Source organism: Impatiens glandulifera, chromosome 2 (genome assembly GCF_907164915.1).
Source record: "Impatiens glandulifera chromosome 2, dImpGla2.1, whole genome shotgun sequence".
NCBI lineage: Eukaryota > Viridiplantae > Streptophyta > Magnoliopsida > Ericales > Balsaminaceae > Impatiens > Impatiens glandulifera.
In genome coordinates this window covers 51,185,386-51,204,890 of record NC_061863.1, presented here as the reverse complement: position 1 = coordinate 51,204,890, position 19,505 = coordinate 51,185,386, and the positions used below count along the sequence as shown (strand labels likewise).

At 25.5% G+C, this 19,505-nt stretch overlaps 1 protein-coding gene across 1 annotated transcript; it reads right to left on the bottom strand.

The window, feature by feature from the left end:
- Window positions 1–14,033: 14,033 nt before the first annotated feature.
- On the bottom strand, window positions 14,034–15,045 carry LOC124924866 (F-box protein At5g67140-like). Its single transcript, XM_047464853.1, has 5 exons — window positions 14,957–15,045; window positions 14,724–14,870; window positions 14,507–14,642; window positions 14,322–14,420; window positions 14,034–14,255 (listed from the first exon to the last, which is right to left on the bottom strand). The coding sequence occupies exons 1-5, from the start codon at window positions 15,043–15,045 to the stop codon at window positions 14,034–14,036; spliced, it is 693 nt and encodes a 230-aa protein (XP_047320809.1).
- Between the last annotated feature and the right edge of the window lie 4,460 nt (window positions 15,046–19,505).

Below are 19,505 nucleotides of genomic sequence, written 5' to 3'. Positions count from 1 at the left end.
TTGTAGATCTACCAAATCAAAAGTAATGCCATAATTATATTTCTAACTAAAGAAAAATCTATTTTTACCAAAAAGATTTTTATTTATTTACCTTCCTTTTTTTGCCATATAAATATTTTAATTAAAAGGATTTAATAATTAATGATTATTTCTATTTAGTTCAGCTTTAATCATCTTTTATCTCTAATACCTTGACATGATTTTTATCTGAAAGATTAGTTTTTTATTTTTATTTTAATTATTATTGGTTATATCATATTTTATGGTGTTATTATTAATGAGTTAATCATTATGCTTACACTATTTACCTTTCTTATTTTTTTAAATTTATCGTAGTGATGACTGCTTTTGATTTATTGTATTTGTTACAAGTTTACGTGATCTGAGTAGAGATTATATTTAATTTATAAGAATTTTATTGTTTTAAAAAAAGAATTATTAATCATATCTCTTATTGGGCCTTAGAATAAGCCTAGTAAGCATACCTAACCATTTAATAAAATAAATAAGTTTTTAAGGTTAAATTTATTCATTTTTTATGTATAAAAATGGAAAAAATGTCAATTTTATTTTTAAAGTTGGACAGTAGTGTCAAATTTGTTTATTAAGTTGTAAAATTATATATATTTATACAAACTTGTCAAAAGGTGTCAAATTTATTGAACTTAACAGATTTCTCTAACAACGTTAAAATATAGTCCTATTGTCATTGACATGTCATATCCACGTATTATTTTTATATATATTATTTTTATAATCAAATTTTCCAATTCAAACGGATATTATCATTAAAAAAATAAAACTAAAATTAACATAGTCTCTCTTCAATATACATGTTATTCAATATACATGTTATGCTCTCAACACATCTACATCTAACACTATTAATACAACTACGACAACAACTCCAACAACCAACACAAAAAAGAATGTCTTTTCACATCATCAAGAATGATGATGAAAATCGCAAGAAGGGATGATTATGTTACGGCATGTCTAAACATAAATGTCTAAAGAGTTTCAACAATGAATATGCGGTCAGGATGAAGACAAGATAATCTAACGGCTGAAATCATAACAATGGAATATGCGATCAAGATGAAGACAATATAATCCAACGGCTAAAACCATAACATAACATTTATAATTAATTTGTTTATTATTAATTAATGAAACATTCAATAATTATCTAAATACCCTTACTCTTATATATAAAGGGATTAAACATGTAAAACAAGATTACTTTTGATTTAATGAAAGAACTTACTTCTTTCTTATTTTTTGATTTCATCTCTTTCTCATCCAGTCTTTATCTCATCTCATCCTTAATTCAATTTCACCATCTTCATCCCTTGTTTGACATCATCCACAAGCAGCACGCTACACTAGTATCAGAGCCAACGATCTTCTGACCGTTGGAAGTTCGATTTTTTTCCCACTTTCACTGCAAGAAAAATAAACAAGAACTGGTTATTCGCGTCATGGTTGGAAAAAGATCAAAAATGGAGAATCAAGATTCCAAGAAAAACTCGGATCACATCAACGAATGTTTGGAGGAACACAATTCTATAATCCAAAACTTAGAAGATTCTGTTCTACAAATCAATGAGCAATTAAGTATTCAGAAAAAGAGTTTCGATGACCTTAATGCTCGAATAGATCTAAAATTCAACAATTTACAAAAGGGATTCGAGACGGCGATCGAAACATTGATACAACAGATTAACAACAATAATACTAACAGCAATGAGGGCAATCCAAGAGAACATCGGGGGCATCATAACAATCCATCATTAAACGTTAATCCAAATACAAGAGGAGCTCATACAAGTAACGTTCAAACTCCTAATACAAACAATGTTCAGTCGGATAATATAAATGCAAGAAGGGATCATAACCGTGAAGAAGATAATTTTATATTTCAAGAATATAATAACTATCATGATCAACACAATTTCGGACAGCCAAGACCATATCATATTCATAAAATTCTAACAAGAATAAATTTTCCTAAATTCGACGGAAAAGATGTGGATGGCTGGATATATTCAGCAGAAGATTTTTTTGCGGTTGACGACACCCCTCCAAATATTAAGGCAAGAATTGCTCGATTACACTTTATCGACAAAGCAAGAATGTGGTATACAAACTACAGATTAAGGTTAGACCCTAATATGATAGTAATATGGGATATGTTTAAAGGAAAAGTTAAAAAGAAGTTCGGTTTAACAATATTTGATGCCCCAATGAGCGATTTAATGAACCTTAAACAACCAGGAACTGTAGATCACACAATGACAAATTTACAGAAATTTCCTACAAACTTTCTAGAATGCCCAATGATTATATGATGGATTGCTACTTTGGAGGACTTAGACCAAAAATTGCTAATCCGGTTAGACTACTCAATCCTAAAAATATCAATGATGTTATGGAAATGACCCGAGTTCAAGAAGCAACATATACGTCTTATGCTAAATAAGCATATTTGTACAACAACGGTCCTCCATTGCTCCCAACTCCGGCAAAAAGACCATTCAACAATAATTCTAACAAATTCAATTTCAAAAGAATAAATCTTAAAGTCGCAACAGAAAAAAGGGTAAGAGGAGAATGTTGTCTTTGTCCAGAAAAATTTGAATCTACACACAAATGCAAGGCAATTGTTTATACATTGGAAGCATCCAAAAATATTGAACTTCCTAATGACGAAGAAATAGAAGTTACGGATACAGAAATAGAAGACTTATCTACAGTTTCATTGAATGTCTTGACATGAACAAATTATTATAAAACAATGACAATACCTGGGTATATCAAGGAAGTAGCAGTCAATATTCTTATCGATTCAAGTAGTACACATAATTTTATAAATGCTAACCTAATGTCTTTAATTAATCACCCTGTTTCAGTTACTAATCCTTTGCAGGTTTCAGTAGCAGATGGGTCTACATTACAGAGTACACAATTTTATTCTCAAATACCATGATCAATACAAGACTACCATTTTAACACGAATTTGAGAATTTTAAAAATGACTCGTTATGACTTGATTCTAGGAATAGAGTGCCTTATTTAATTGTCAGATATTTCATGGAATTTCAAACAATTAACAATGTCATTTTTTTCCCATGATAAAAGGTTTACGATCAATAGTCTTTCATCTAATATGTCTAATGAGGGAAAACAAACGACAAGTTTCAAAAAAGAAATTAAGTTTGACAAAGCTACATCATTGACAAATTGTGTTTCACCATCTCCTCAATTTTTTTCAATCTATACTAACACAAGTTTTGAGATGCCAATAGAATAATTAAACTTACTTTTGGATGAGTTTAACTTTTTATTCTAGGATTCAACAGAGCTGCCTCCCATTAGACAACAAGATCATCAGATTGTTCTGAAGGAGGGAGCGATCTCAATTAGCCTCAACCCTTACAAGTACCATGCATTGTATAAAACAGAAATTGAAAAACTAATTGTAGAAATGTCTAAACAAGGTATAATTAGACCTAGTAACAGTGCATTTGCAGCATCTGTCATTTTAGTTAAGAAAAAAGATATGAGTTGGAGACTTTGTATAGATTATAGGAAACTAAATAGCATGACAGTTAAAAATAAGTTTCATATACCTATTATAGAGGAATTACTTGATGAACTTCATGCTAGCTGTATATATACCAAACTGGATTTAAAAGCTGGATTTCATCAAATTCGTATGAACCCAAAAGATATACATAAAACATCATTTAAAACTCATGAAGGGTTATATGAATTTCTAGTCATGTCGTTCGGTCTAACTAATGCTCCTTCTACATTTCAATGTATCATGAATACAATATTCAAACTATATTTGCGAAAATTTGTCTTGGTATTTTTTGATTATATACTTGTGTATAGAAAAAAATTGGAAGGATCACTTAACTCATATTCGATTAGTTTTCGATATTCTGAAACAACATACATTTTTTCTGAAAAAATCTAAGTGTTCTTTTGCTTAAAAAAAATAGAGTACTTAGGTCATATTATCTCAGTTGATGGAGTAGAAGCAGATCATGATAAATTGTTAGCAATGAAACATTGACCTATTCCTACAACAATTAAAATGCTAAGAGGGTTTTTAGGACTAACAGGCTATTATAGAAGATTTATATGTAATTATGGTTTAATTGCTAGACCACTAATTAATTTGTTGAAAAAAGATAGTTTTGTATGGTCTAAAATCTCACAAGAAGCTTTTGACAAATTAAAAATAGCAATGTGTACCCCACCAGTTTTGGCATTACCTGATTTTAATGATACATTCATTGTAGAGACAGATGCAAGCAATATTGGTATGGGGCTGTTTTAATTCAGAAACGGCAACCCATAGCATTCATAAGCAAGTCTCTTTCTCTTAATAATAAACTTCTTCCTGCATATGAGAAAGAATTATTTGCGTTAATTATGGCTGTAAAAAAATAGAAATCATACATACAATTTAAGCCTTTCATAGTTAGAACTGATCATGAACCGTTAAAATATTTATTGGAGCAGAGAATACACACAGTTAGTCAGGAACACACTTAATCATTTAACTAATCGCAGAATATGTCGTTTAGTGGGCTCGAATTCAAAACCTCTCAAAGAGGCTGAGAACATCTACCTCTTATTGACACTAGGTTAGAATAGAGGCTAAGGAATCGATCTTTCTGAATTGTTTGGACTCAAGGAAGCTCAAATTCACGTCCATACTCATTAAATAGAAAAAAAAACATTTTAGATTTCATTCACAATCTCTCTTTATTTTGTGAGATTAGACGAGAATGATATTTGTGTTTACAAATAACATACAAGAATATTAGTAACAAATATTTCCGAAATAAAATGGACCAGCTATTGTCTTCCTATATATATAAGCCTAAAAATGGCCAGCATAAAAAATAATTGACTAAAAAGGTAATAATTTATTTAAAATAATTAATTTTAATTTATGAACTCATAAATATTATAAATTTGTTTTAAAGTAATATTAATTATACATTATATATATATATATATAATTTAATATAAATTAATTAACAAAATAAAAGTCATGTTAACAAAATCATTTATTTATTTAAATAAATATAAATGATATTTTTTAGAATTTATAATATAAATATAAATTTACTTTTTATTTTCTTTAAAATCGAAATTATATATGATTGTAAATTATATATAATCATTCAAGTTATCCTCTACACCCAGATTTCCTCTTCTCCCCTTATTCCTTCTCACGGAAAAGGAGTAAAATAGCCCTTCTACAAAAATATAAAAAATATTTACGCTTTTGCCTTTTTCTGTGGGAAATAAGAAGAGAATAAGAGAAAATAAAAAATAAATAATTTAATAATTTAATAACTCTTCAAATTAAAATATAAAATTTATATAAGAAAAATAGATTTTTTTTAAGAATAATGGAAATTCTACCTCTTTAATATATAGAAAAATAAACATCTAGAATTAAAATTAAAATTAATAATGAATAAATAATTAATGAAATAAAAATTATTAAAAATAAAACCTATTTAACAATTTGCATAGAAAAATAAAAAAGGAAACACTTGTGAAAAAGCTAGCTAAAAAAGGAAGTAGTTAATAAATTTCAGAATTTATTATTATTATTATTATTATATATATATATAATATATATATAATATATATATATATATATATATATATATAAATTAAGGCCTCGGATTAAGGTCATCTAAGCCTTCTTGTACTGTTTACAATCATATGGTTAGTTTATTTAGCGTTTATAAGTCGTGTATGGGCGTCTGCGTAATAAGTTGCTACAGTAACTTTGCGTAATAAGCTCACGCAAAAAATTACAATCAAACACATTTTTGCGTTTAAACTCAATTTTCTCTCAACCTACCTCCTCAGCTTTTAAGATTATAATCTTAGTATTTCATTCTCTCATTATTTTTAAATATTTTTTTATTCATTCTCTCTCATCTATTTCATTTATTTTTAATCATTTTATTCATTCTCTCATCTATTTAATCTCTTTTTAATCATTTTATTCATTCTCTCTCATCTATTCTATATATTTATAATATTTTTATATAAAATTATTATAATAAAAAATATATATTTAAATATATATTTATTTATTATTTATAATATATATATCTTAATATATAAAATAATGAAGCAAAATATGAAATATAAATACATTTTGATATTTTTTATTTATAATTATAGTTTTATAAATCAAACTAGCCTTAATTAATTATTTAAAATACTAATTACAATTAAGATGAATCCCAAAATGAATGATAATATTAAAGTGTGAGAGTGCACGAAAATAAATTGACAATTGAAAGATTAGGTCAGAGAAGGGAGGGTGAAAATATGAAAAAGATATATTATTAAATATTTTTATATATATTTTTTATATGATATTTATATTAAATATATTTAAAATTATATATTTATAAAAATCAATATATTCATATAACTTATTTTAAAATAATTTATTTTTTAATTTAAGTCATTTATTAATAATTAAATTATATATTAACAAAAATTTATAAGCTGAGATCATATCAAACGTACTTAAGAATAAGCTGGATAAGCTAAGTCAATAAGCTGAATCAAACTAGCCCATAATCATGACACATACTTCAATTTTATCATTTAAGTTTTATGTTATTTATTTATTATATTAAATCGATCACAAATATACCTACTCAAAGTTGAAATAATACAAATTAAAAATACACACATAACAGATATATAAATAAATTCTATCTACGTTATTATGCTTTATTTATTCACTATATTTCTAACTTGAGGAAGTTTTCCAAGAAGAAGAGATTTAAAAATCACTTTCCAAAATTAACATAATCTTTACAAATAATAGCTTGAATGTCTTTAGTTTTTAAAAATAACATAAAAATAAAATAATGCTTAAATTAAACTTCTATATGTTCGATATGAAAAAGATAGACAAAATAGTTTATATATAAAAGTAGTACATTAATTGCAATTATCACACATTAACAAAGATACGACAAGACTCAATACAAGGATACGACAAAACTCAACACAAGATACGACAAAAACCAATTCAACATAACAACTTGTAAGGATAAAAAACAATGATATATAAATAATTGAAAAAATAATGGTTATGGTTAATAATATTTTTAAACAAAAAAATTATTGTAAAAAATTACATTCTACCCAAAAATCATGGAATTAAGTAAAATAATGTCCAAATTAGACGGCCATTTAAAAAAAGGACAAAAGAAAATTGTGTATAGGTAAGGATAACTCACAAAATAAAATTATATATAAGGATAACTCATTCATTATAATTGTTGTGAAAGTCGATAATATGACAAAACAAAATACAATCTCTATTAAAAGACTGCAACTCATAATGTGAATTTAATATTGTGTACACATTAATTATTTTCGACTAAGACAAGCTTCTCAACAACAAATAGAATCTCAATGCCCAAACAAATATCACACATCCGAAAATGTGGCGAATGATTTCCTTAGTTTTTTGTTTTGTTTTGACATTCAAAGCATCGAGCTAGAACTCTATGTTTAGGCCTCGATAAGGCAAGAATTCTCGAAATACACATAAAAACAATCTAAGTTAATAATTATATTGTATTTGTTAAAAATACATATACATATATATATATAGTCATTTATACAAGTTAGGAATTTATTAAGTATTATAGGCAAGTTCAATTATCTCATTATTTTATTTAGAAGAATCAGATTGATAAAATCTATCACATTTTATCTCTAGAGATTACCAACATATATAATAAAGTATAAGAGATAAACACCAAGGTTTTGAAAACCGTTTCGTTCATCAACCCGGTTTTTGTGCTGTACTTCGGTCCGACCGGTTCAACCGGTTAAACCACTGGTTGAACCGGATTTTTTTTCCCTTTTTTATAAAAATAAATTTAAATAAATTAATACATAAATTATATATATAAATTAGTTACACATATAAAAATAATCAAATAAATACTAATTAAACTTAATAATTGTCAATTAAATTTATATTATACCAAATATCCAATAATTCTCTACAATACAATTAACAAATAAAATAACCATAATTCCCTACAATCAATATAACAATCACACCAAATATGAAATATCTATAATTCCTTACAATCAAAAGATTCAAAACAACAATAACACTAATTAGTCATAATTCCATACAATCAAAAGTTCAAAACAACAATCACACCAAATATACTTAATAATAAGTCAATCTTTATACAAATAGTGTGTTAGCCACTCTTCATTCTCCCAATCCGTTCCAGCAACTTGATTCACTGAAATATCATCTTTATACAATATTTAACAATATTAGTAAGTTAATATTTTACATTGAAGAACATCACAATATCACAAATTCATAATATGAGAAATATTACAAACCTGTAACGAGATACGAACCTACTCCCACATTTTCATCTCGTTCTTCAGCACAAACGGGTGCTTCCTCTAGCATTGTTTCTAGTTCATTTATACCAATATCTGCTTCTGGTTCTTGTTCAATGATCCAAAATTCTGTCTTATCAATTGATTCATAATCAATAGGATCATATGATTGTCTTGTACGTTTGCACCTATAATTTAAAACACCGTTTAGTAATAACATAAGATGTTCATCAAGTCATTAAGTTTTTGACAATGTATTCATACCTATTCTGCAAACGTAAGTTATAGTGAATATAGACCAAGTCATTAAGTCTTTCATGCTCTAGTCTGTTTCTCCTTTTTGAATGAATCCAATCAAATGTGCTCCAATTACGCTCACAACCTGATGAAGATGCTGTTTGACTAAGAAATCTAATTGCGAACTTTTGCAAAGTTGGGGTACTTCCTCCAAATGACTTCCACCATGCATCTGTTAAAAATGATATTCAATTATCCATAATAGATAAACATAAGAAATAAAATGATATTCAATTTATAAATACCTGGACTTAGAGACTTCGACATATCCAACGCCATTTCATGTGCAAAAGATGGTAATCTACGATTTTTAAAGTGTTCAACTTCATGAAATAACATTTTCCCATCTATCTTGCCTATCCTCTTTTGCAGGGTTGCAAAATCAAGTATAGCTTGAATAACAATTTGGAGATAAGAATTATTATTAAATATTTGAATTGAAAAAGGCATTTATGACATTATTTTTTAATTTTACAAAAAGCATATTAGAGAGTACAAGCTATATTAACCCCCATACTTATCATAAAAAAACAGACTTGTATGTAGCCGAAGAAGAAAGAAGAGCTCGAATGGTAAGTAATTTTTTTATTTGTGTGGAGTGCTACAAAATTTACTTATATTTTTACATCTCTAAGTTTCTTTTGACTTTGTAATGTGTTTTAGGAACAACTCGACTGGCTAGAAGAAAACTTTGAGCTTTTCTTAGAATCATATACTTCTGTGGTGATCTTTCTGTAACTTAATTAAAATTTACTTTTTTAGAATGCAATGTTTACTAAAGTTTGTTCATTATTGGATAATTTTTGCTAAAATTATGTTGGGTTGTTTCGAATATAATATTTAGTTAATGATTTATTAGGACAATGCATTCGAAGAAGAAGAAGAGATACCAAACATAGACATAATGTCTTATGAGGTAATACTTATTTGTGTTCATATGTTTAATCTGTAATTAATATGCTTATCATAAAATGTTTTACCATGAACTAGGAACTGTTGGCCTTGCAAGAACATGCTGGAATTGCCTATATGGGATTGAGTGAAGACGCAATTATGACGCAACTAAAATGTTCTAAATATTCTCCCGAACAATTTGGACTTGACGAAGGTCAAGTGTGTTGTATCTGTCAGGTAAATTTTTTTTTTTTAACTATCTTTGAAACATCTTTATTTGTCTTACACAAAAGGATTGTAGTGTCAATTTCTTTTAACTAATATAATTTTAACTTAAGTTAGTTGTTGATGCAAAAGAATGATTCATTTTTATTCACAACTTGTTATTTATTTAAATGTTAACATTGATTATTACTTGTTTTCTCTAATATTTTTAATTTATTTTGATTATCCTGGGAAGAAATAGAACATATTTAAATTGATTCAACTCTGCATTTAATTTGTATAGTTGGTATGTTTTAAGAAAACAATCTAACTTGAGTTTGTATTTTTGCAGGAAGAATACATACCTGGGGAGAATGTGAGCAGTTTAAACTGCAATCACATTTTTCACTTTGCATGCATCAAAACATGGTTGATGCAAAAGAACTCCTGTCCAATCTGCAAAGCAACATCTTTTGTTTGAAATAATTACAATGTTGTGTGAAAATACAGAAATGGTTATTATAAATATTTGTGTTGAATGATGATAAATTAAGTATTATTAGATATTTATTAAATCTTTTTCTATCAATTGAATTTTATTTTGAAAGTATTTGATATTAATCATTTTCAATAGTCTATTGACATCCTTAGAGTAATTTTCTTATCTTTAAACTTTACCATGTCCCTCTTTTTTATCTCATGAATTATTAACTTGGGCATTATTGTACTTGTTCATAATTGATTTTAAAGTATTTTTTTTGTTTATAACGATTATTAACCTGAAAATAACAAAGTTAAGTGTTTTGAGAAAATTCATTAAATACAAAAAAATGACAATTAAAAAATGTTGAACTCTAAGCTAACAAAAGAAAAACATTATACCATCTTTGTTTGAGATTATAAGCATCATCAATTTAAAGAATTATGTGCAAATCTGATTAACACCAACCGAAATACTAAAGTTTGTCAAACAAAATTAATTGATTCAACTAAACATATATAATATATTAGAGAATGCTTAATTAAAGGTGGTAAGAAGGGCCTTGTGACTTCAACCGAACTTCTCTTCAAAACTTAATATTTTAAAAAAAAAAACAATAATTATTGTGATTTCAACTGCCCACGATATAGGATAAGGAGGATGATTCAAGCCACAAAATGAGTTTAAACCAACTGCCACTTTTTTTTTTTTTTTTTTTTTTTTTTTGTATGTTTGATTGAAAGAAATAATCGGGTAGAATTTGGATAAGAGATATTATTAGTAATATTTAAAGTATTTTTTTTTTAAAATGTTGAAAGTTAGTATTATCATAGGATCGACATTTTTTATCATTCATTTTTTAAAACCATTTTAAGTTTCTTGAGCTTTACACACATAAGATTAGATTGACTCCCCCCACACATTCACTTATAAAGAGCAGTATTTGGTTGTCACCTACCCTACATTTGAGTGAAATCTAAATTTTATTATTAATAGAAATAACTTTCAGTTTGAACAGTAAATTTAATACAATAAACTAAATAATAGTATTATTCTTCTTCTTTTTATAAATTATTCTATCTTTACTTAGATGAGAAAAAGTGAAAGAATTGGGTCAAAAGTAATAATAAATGGGTTTGATCTTAAAACCATTATTATTTAAAAAAATTAATAAATGGTTTTTATTTTTCCTTTGGACAAAATAACTACAGATTATGTAATAATTGTTTTCCTTTTAAATGGTAATTAAATAAATTTAATTTATAATTATTTTGGATTAAAATCTACACTAACATTTTTTTTATAAATATGTCCTCTCTAGTGGTTAGATTGAATTAATATTTGAAGAAGGAAAGTTCAAAAATATTATAAATAAATTGTATTAAGTTGTTGTGATTATAATATAATATAAAACAGTATATATCTCAATACTAATTTTCACATACTAAAATGTATTAGTATTAAAATATATGAAAAACATATAAGAAAAAAAATTGAAAAAAAAAATCTAAAATTTCAGAGAATAGTTCGCTTTTATCCATTAATCCATTTGTCAGATATAAATTTGATATACTTATTTGTATAAAATAAAATATGAATATTAATATAAAAATATTATATATCTACTTATTTCATTTTCTATGTTCAGAACAGCCCACACTATATAATTCTCACCACTTACTTAAAATACTTAATTTCCTTCTCTAAATTTATTAATTAACTTACTAATTACATATTTTTATCTCTAATTGCATTTATAATTTCGTTTTATAAATAATATATATATAATTAATTAAAGTTAATAATATATAATTAAAATAAATTATAAATATCATATATTAAAATAAAATACTTTATATAAATATTAAAATAATACATAAATATTAAAATAACACAAATATTTTATATTTAATTAATTTTATAAATATAATATATATAATTAAAATTAAACATATTAAATTAAATAATCAAAATAAATATTCTAAATTAAAATAAAAAATATCATTCATACAACTTAAATTAAAGAGGAGTGATAGTGGGATGACATCCCACTATATCATTGGTTGAAAAAATGATAAAGGATGAGGAGAGAGAAGAGATAAAATTTTTGTTGTTTTTTCAGCCAATGCCACGTCATTCTCTCTCCAATTCTCTCTCAATTCTCGTCCCAATCATTTCTCTAAAATAAAATACTAAAAATCTTTTAAATGAGTTTCAGACGAAGGATTTGAGAACAACTCAGAAAAGTCTGAGATTGAAGATTCTTAAAGTTAGAGATAGGAGTCAGAAAAAGTTTTTCTTATCATAGAAAGATTATATTGAGAAAGTGTTGTCAAGGTTGAGATGTGTTCAGACACACTTTGTGCTTCTAATATTTATCTTACTTCTCTATTTACTTTTCAGACAAATAAGGAGAACTTTTCAGACAAATGAGGAGAAAGAGTATATGACATGAGTTCCTTATGCTAGAGTAGTAGGGAATTTGATGTATATTATGGTCTATATAAGACCAGATCTGGCACAAACAATGAGCATACATGAAGGATATTGATAACTGATTATTTAGATTCTAATTATGCTGGAGATCAATCGGTTATGTATTAAAGAGGGAATATGGCTGAAAGGACTAGTTAGTGATCTGGGCCTACATGAGGATCATGTAACTGTCTTATAGTCTGTGTGTTATATGCTTAATCAATGATCAAATTCATCATGAACGGACTAAGAAATTGACGTGAGGTGAGGTATCATTCCCTAATGAGTGAAGATGATAAAGGTAAAAAATGTAGAAATTATTAATGACAATCATGCTGATATGTTCACTAAATCGGTTCCTCGTAGAAAGTTCCAACAATGTTTGGAGAGAGAGAACATTTGAGTATTGACTAATTAATCTGGGTCATCTGACATTGAGGAATGCATCTGGGCTATTCGACATTGACAATGCATTCGGGTCATCCGACATTGACTAGTGCATATGGGTTATTTGTCATTGACGAATGCATTTAGGTCATCCGACATCGGCGAAAGCATTTGAGCCATTTGACATTGAAGAATGCATATGGGTCATCCGACGATGTCAGATGTATTTGGGATATCGGGCATTGACTAATGCACATAGACATATGAGAGAATTCAAGTCAATGTGGAGATTTGTTGAATATATTTGAATAGTTGGGATTTTTTAATGGGCCGACCCAATTCTCTATTTATTAGTGTTTCTGTATTAAAGTTTTACGGAATCGAGTGTCATATAAATATGTGTTATAACTTATAACCCTAATTTGTTATACCATTATCTCTGTATTAATCTTCTTAATAACAATATCTCTTCTGGATAGACCTAGTCAAGTTTTATTTTGATTAACCACGTTAAATCCGTATATTTTTATTGTTTACGTTATTCTTACGGATTTCTTTACAGCATATTAAATATTAAAATAAATTATTTTATATATAAATATTAAAATAAAATGCATTACATAAATATTAAATAACACAAATATTATCTTACTTAATTTTATAAATAAAAAAATGCAGTTCATACAATTAAAATAAAACATACAAGGATTTAACATAATACAAATAGTTGAAGATGAAATTGTGAATTTTCATTTGATAATAAGTTAAAATTAAAAAAAAAACAATTTTGGTAACTAAAAGCCCAAAACAGGGCCGACTCTGCTGGAGAGAACCTATAAATACATTAGAAATGTGAAGGCAATGTCGAAAATGGAGCCCTTTGTATATTGAGGAGAAGTCCTTTTTGTTTAATCTCAAGTGTGGGACTAATGGCAACCAAACCATTGAAGCATTCTCGAGGGACTCTTGTACCCCAAACATTCATGGACTCGAGCTTTCGGCATTTTCTTACGAGAATAATCAGTCCTTCTTCACTAACTTGTCTACAACTCCAAAGTCCAATAGACTGAAATAGCAAATATCAAAATATTTATCAAACAACATATAATAAAATGCAACTTATGAAAGATACCTTCAAATGCGGACAGCTATTTGAAATGGCAATAAGAGAGTCATCTGTTATAAAGGTGCCTCCCAAGTTAAGATGTTGTAAGGACTTAGCTCTTGAAATCTGTTGTTGTGATTACAAATATATTAAAATTGTTAATGATTAAAATTGAAAGGAATTAATAGATGAAGATATAAGTTAATTAGTACCAGACAAATAACGCCTGCATCTGTGACGCCTGTCACACCCCACAAAGATATGGAGGTCAAGTTGTTCAAACACTTTGCACATGATATCTTGAAAAGTCCATTGTCACTTATCTGACAACCCCATCTACTCCTTGAGCTAATTATAAGCAGCCAAATATCAAGTTTAGTATTTTTACAAACAATAATTTATTTATAAACATGAAGACGAGTACTATACATATCGAGGTCGGTGAGGTTATATGCTTGAAGAACGAGGCGTGAAGTGGATTCATCGTCCATATTGAGACTAGCAAAGCTCATGCGATTTCTCCAGGCCAATGACTGCTCCACTGCACGCTTCCATTTCTTACACACGCCGCTTGCCCTGAATTCATATTAATTAAAATCATCCTTCTTAATTACTTAAATTAGAGACAGAAAGACGGATATATATAGAGATTGTTTGCTTACAACGCTGAATCCTTGAAAGTGGCGAGGAGAAAGAAGATATGGGCAAGAATATCAACGGGGAGACAATCAATTTCCGCTCCTTTTCTCATGATTAATTAATATAAATTTCTCCAGATTTTTGAAGACTCTTCAATAAGATGATGAATTCTCCTTATGATGAAATACAACATCAATTAACTATAATGTACTTGTAGGGAGGGGTGGATCCAGAACTCTTAATAACAACATTATGTCGACATCATTTTCTAATCTGGTTTTCCTTGGCCTTTTTTACTTGTAGCTATATTTTAACTTAATTTTTTATATATTTTTTTATACTAGTTAGAAATTAGTATTAAACGTATAATTTATTAACTTCAATTTATTAACTTCACTCTAATTTAAACGTTTTAAGTAAGAATTATTATTAATATATTATAATTATTTTTTCAAATACACTATTACCCATTTTAAGTTAACCAATTGCATATTAACTTTATCACTTTGCTCACTCTTACACTTTTCAGTTTGTTTTGTTTTGTTATCTCTCTAAAGCCATGTGCATTGGATATATTAATTTTCTATTTTTTTTAAATATTAAATTTAATACTATTTTATGATATTTCATACATAAAATTTGTTATAACAATATTCTAAAATGAGTCCTTTTAACAAAATTTTATTTTAAAATTTTATACTATTTAATCTTATTTGAAGAAATTCACTAAAAGTTTGTTTGAAGGGGTGAAATTGAAATTTACAATGAAATTTTAAATTTAATGAAAATTGATATTCTTATGTTTTAAAAAATTATAAAATTGTAATTCAATCTTAATTTATATGTTTTAAAAAAATATATATAATTTTAATATATATTATATATTTTGTTAAAATATTGATTTAATATAATTAGAATAATTGAGTGTTAATTAATTTTTTTTAAATATCGATTTTTATTAAAATAAAATATTGATTTAACATATTAACTTTGTAGATTTAAGAAACAAAATATATCAGCTCGACATTTTAAATTTAATACTATTTTATGATAACCCTACATAAAATTTATTATAACAATTTACTAAAATTAGTACTTATAACAAATTTTTAATTTAAAATTTTGTACTATTTAATCTTATGTGAAGAAATTCACGAAGGGTGTGGTGTGTTTATTGAGTGAAATTAGAATTGGCATTGGAATTCTAATTCCAATTTCATTTCCAATTCTATGAAAATTTGACAATTCTTATGTTTTGAAAACTATAAAATTGTAATTCAATCTCAATTTAACATAACTAATTAGGAGATATCAAGTGTTATTTTTTTTTAAAAAAAAAAATCGACTTTTATTAGAAAAAAAATGTACCGGTTCAAAATGTTAACTTTATAGATTTAAAAATATAATATATCGGATTAATATTTTAAATTTCTAAATTCACAAACAAAATATTCAAAATAATAACTTACTAAAAAATATCTATTTGATATTTTAACCTTCTAAATATATTTCTTCATTAATTTTTTACCCTTTTTTATATTTTATTTTCATTTAATTTTTACATATATTGTTCAAACATTTTAAAATAATAATTTAATTTGAGTTTAGATAAATGTTTGCCCCATAATTTTGATATTAAATCAAATTATGCTATAATTATTAGTTTTAATTTATTTTGAACTTCAGCCTTTTTTTTTAATCGATTAAGGTTCAAATTTTATTTTTAATTATATTTTGTAACTTGGTTTACTTCTTTATTAAATATATAAAATTAACTAGATATTATTCTGAAAAATAAATCTTAAAATATAAATAAAAACAATTGACATGGACAAAACTGTAGATATTTTTTTATTAAAAAACCTAGAAAAATTTAAAATCAGTTAAAAATCTAAACAAATAAATAATAAAATGATTTTTCTAATTAACATGTTTGTATTAATGAATTTTGTAATAACCTATTGGTTCAACACCGAGAAAAATATCCGAAATTCAACCAATATTGAAATATGTCTACTTTTGTTTTAATCAATTTCAATTCGGTTCCAGTTTTATTTTGATTTTGGTTTTTTAATAAAAATGTTTTTTTTTTTTAATCATTAATGAGGGTGGTAAAATGACTTACAAAAATAAAAATAGAGAGGGGAAGAGATGAAAAAGAAGAGAGGATGTAAAAAAAATAAAGAGGGAGATGTTGAGAAAACTTAAGAGAGATGACTTTCAAAAAAATAAAAAAATAAAGAGAGGAGAGGAGAGGAGAGGAGAGGAGAGGAGAGAAGAGAAGAGAAGAGAAGAGAAGAGAAGAGAAGAGAAGAGAAAACATTTATTATTTAGAATTAGTTTTTAATTATTAATATTAGTTTTTTTATAAATATTATTTATATTTTTATTATTTAATTAATATTATAGTTTATGACTTTTTATTTTATTTTAATTAATATAATATTTTATATTTTTTATCAATTAATTTTGTAAAGCTTAATATAAATTGTTTTTTTTATGTATTAAATGCTTTGAATTAAGTTAAAATTTTGTTAAATTAATTCAAAATATGTTTAAATAATAAAAATATGTTAAAAAAGTAAAAATATATTAAAGTAGTTAAATGAGTAAAAAACATAGTTTGAAAAGATTGAGTATGATTTGGGTCCTTGTACCCATTAGTTTCGAACCGATATTTTTGGTAATTTAAGTACCCAATTTTTTGGGGGGCAAATTCGGGTCCGGTTCGAGTCGATTCCGGTTTGAGTACTCAAAACTCATAAATTTATAATGTCCAAAGGGTGATTGAGTAATGTCCGGTTTAGGAATGATAATGAAATGATATTACATTATATTATTATATTATTGACTGAAAAAATATAAGAAGAGAGTAGAGAGTAAAAAATTATTTTCTCAGCCAATTAGATTGTGTCATGTTATTTTCGGACTCATTCTTTCTTCCATTAAAGCAAGAAGAATTAATAATGTGTCTTTAAGACCATCTCCAACCGAGTTGCATACTCATACCCAAAATGAGATTTCAGCTGTATACGTGTACTCAAAATGGAATTTCTCATTTTCTCTCTTCAAAGCACGTAAATATGTGTTCATACTGTACACAAACGCATAATTTTTTTATTTACATTTCGGTCCTTAAACTTTTATTTAATTAATTTTATATATTAAACTTATTTATATAATTAATTTATATAAGTTATTTATATTTTAATTTATTTATATTTTAATTTGTTTATATATTTATTTTTATCCTATATTTTATATTAAACTTATTTATATAATTATTAATTTAATGTATTTATATAATTATTAATTTGATTTATTTATATAATATAAATTTATAATAATGAATTTTTATAATTAATTTACAATTAAGTTTAAAATATTTGGACGATATTATAATATTGTGGTGTAATTTATAAGTTTGTAAAATATATAAGGTAATATTAAAATGTTATAAAAGTTGATGTAAAGAATAATATTATAAAAATATTTTATGAGTTTGAGAATAAGTTTTTCGGTTGAAAAAGAATTACTGTTTGATGTGACATTTACACCAAAATGAATTTGAAAATAAGTTTTTCGGTTAGAAATGGAGGTCTTGTTCGGTATAGGTCACATCACCTAATTCATTAACCAAAATATTAAAATATCATATGTTTATTATTATTTATTTTATTTATATATATCAATACTTTATTTTTTTTATATAAAAAAATCATTATTTTTTTTCTTAAAATTATCGTCCATCATTTATTATTTTGGTTCAGATCGTTCACCATCATTTATTATTTTCGTTCCAGATAGCGACGTATTAGTTAATCCAGAAGCAGTTGAAGTTGATGGTGGAGAGAGAAAAAAAAAAGTTGAAGCAAGAACTATAAAAAAAATATTAATAATAAATAATAATAGTTATAAAGTAGTGATAAAATATATTGGATAAAGTAATTTCGTGTGTATTGTCTTACTCACTTCACTCATATTGTAATTTTTAATTACTTTTTCCTAAATTAGATTTTTAATCTTTTCTCATAATTTTACATTTTTTATTTTTATGTTAATTTAATTAGTTAAATATTGAATTTAATTACCATTTATTTGGTATTTTTTTAATTTTTTATAAAGATAAATAATTATATATACAATTTAAATTATATATATATATATATATTTAAATTTTAAAAAATGAAAATCCAGTTGTGGTTCAAGGTCGAACCTGTTGGGCCGGAATTAGCCCACAAAACCGGTTATTGATCTTACCGTTTTCAAAACCTTGGTTTTAATTTAGAGGAATATTCAAATGATAAATGTGAAAAAATAATTAATACCATAATTTTAAATATAAAATAAATTTGGAGATTACTTACAAAAATAGATTAAGAGAATGCATATTTATCCAGATAATTAATTGTTATTTATTTTCTAAATAATTTAATATTGCTCCCTAAAAAACAATAAATACTGTCTTACATTCTTATATGTATTAACAATTATATTTCCTCAATTAATAAGATCAATTTCATTCTATCAGGTAAAATGTGACCTAACATGTATATTTTTAATTTAATCATT

Coding starts and splice junctions, on each gene's coding strand:
- LOC124924866 (XM_047464853.1), bottom strand. CDS start 15,045: ATGAGAAAAGGAGCGGAAATTGATTGTCTCCCCGTTGATATTCTTGCC. Junction 14,871..14,956: donor ACTTTCAAGGATTCAGCGTT/GTAAGCAAACAA, acceptor ATATGAATTCAG/GGCAAGCGGCGTGTGTAAGA. Junction 14,643..14,723: donor AACCTCACCGACCTCGATAT/GTATAGTACTCG, acceptor GCTTATAATTAG/CTCAAGGAGTAGATGGGGTT.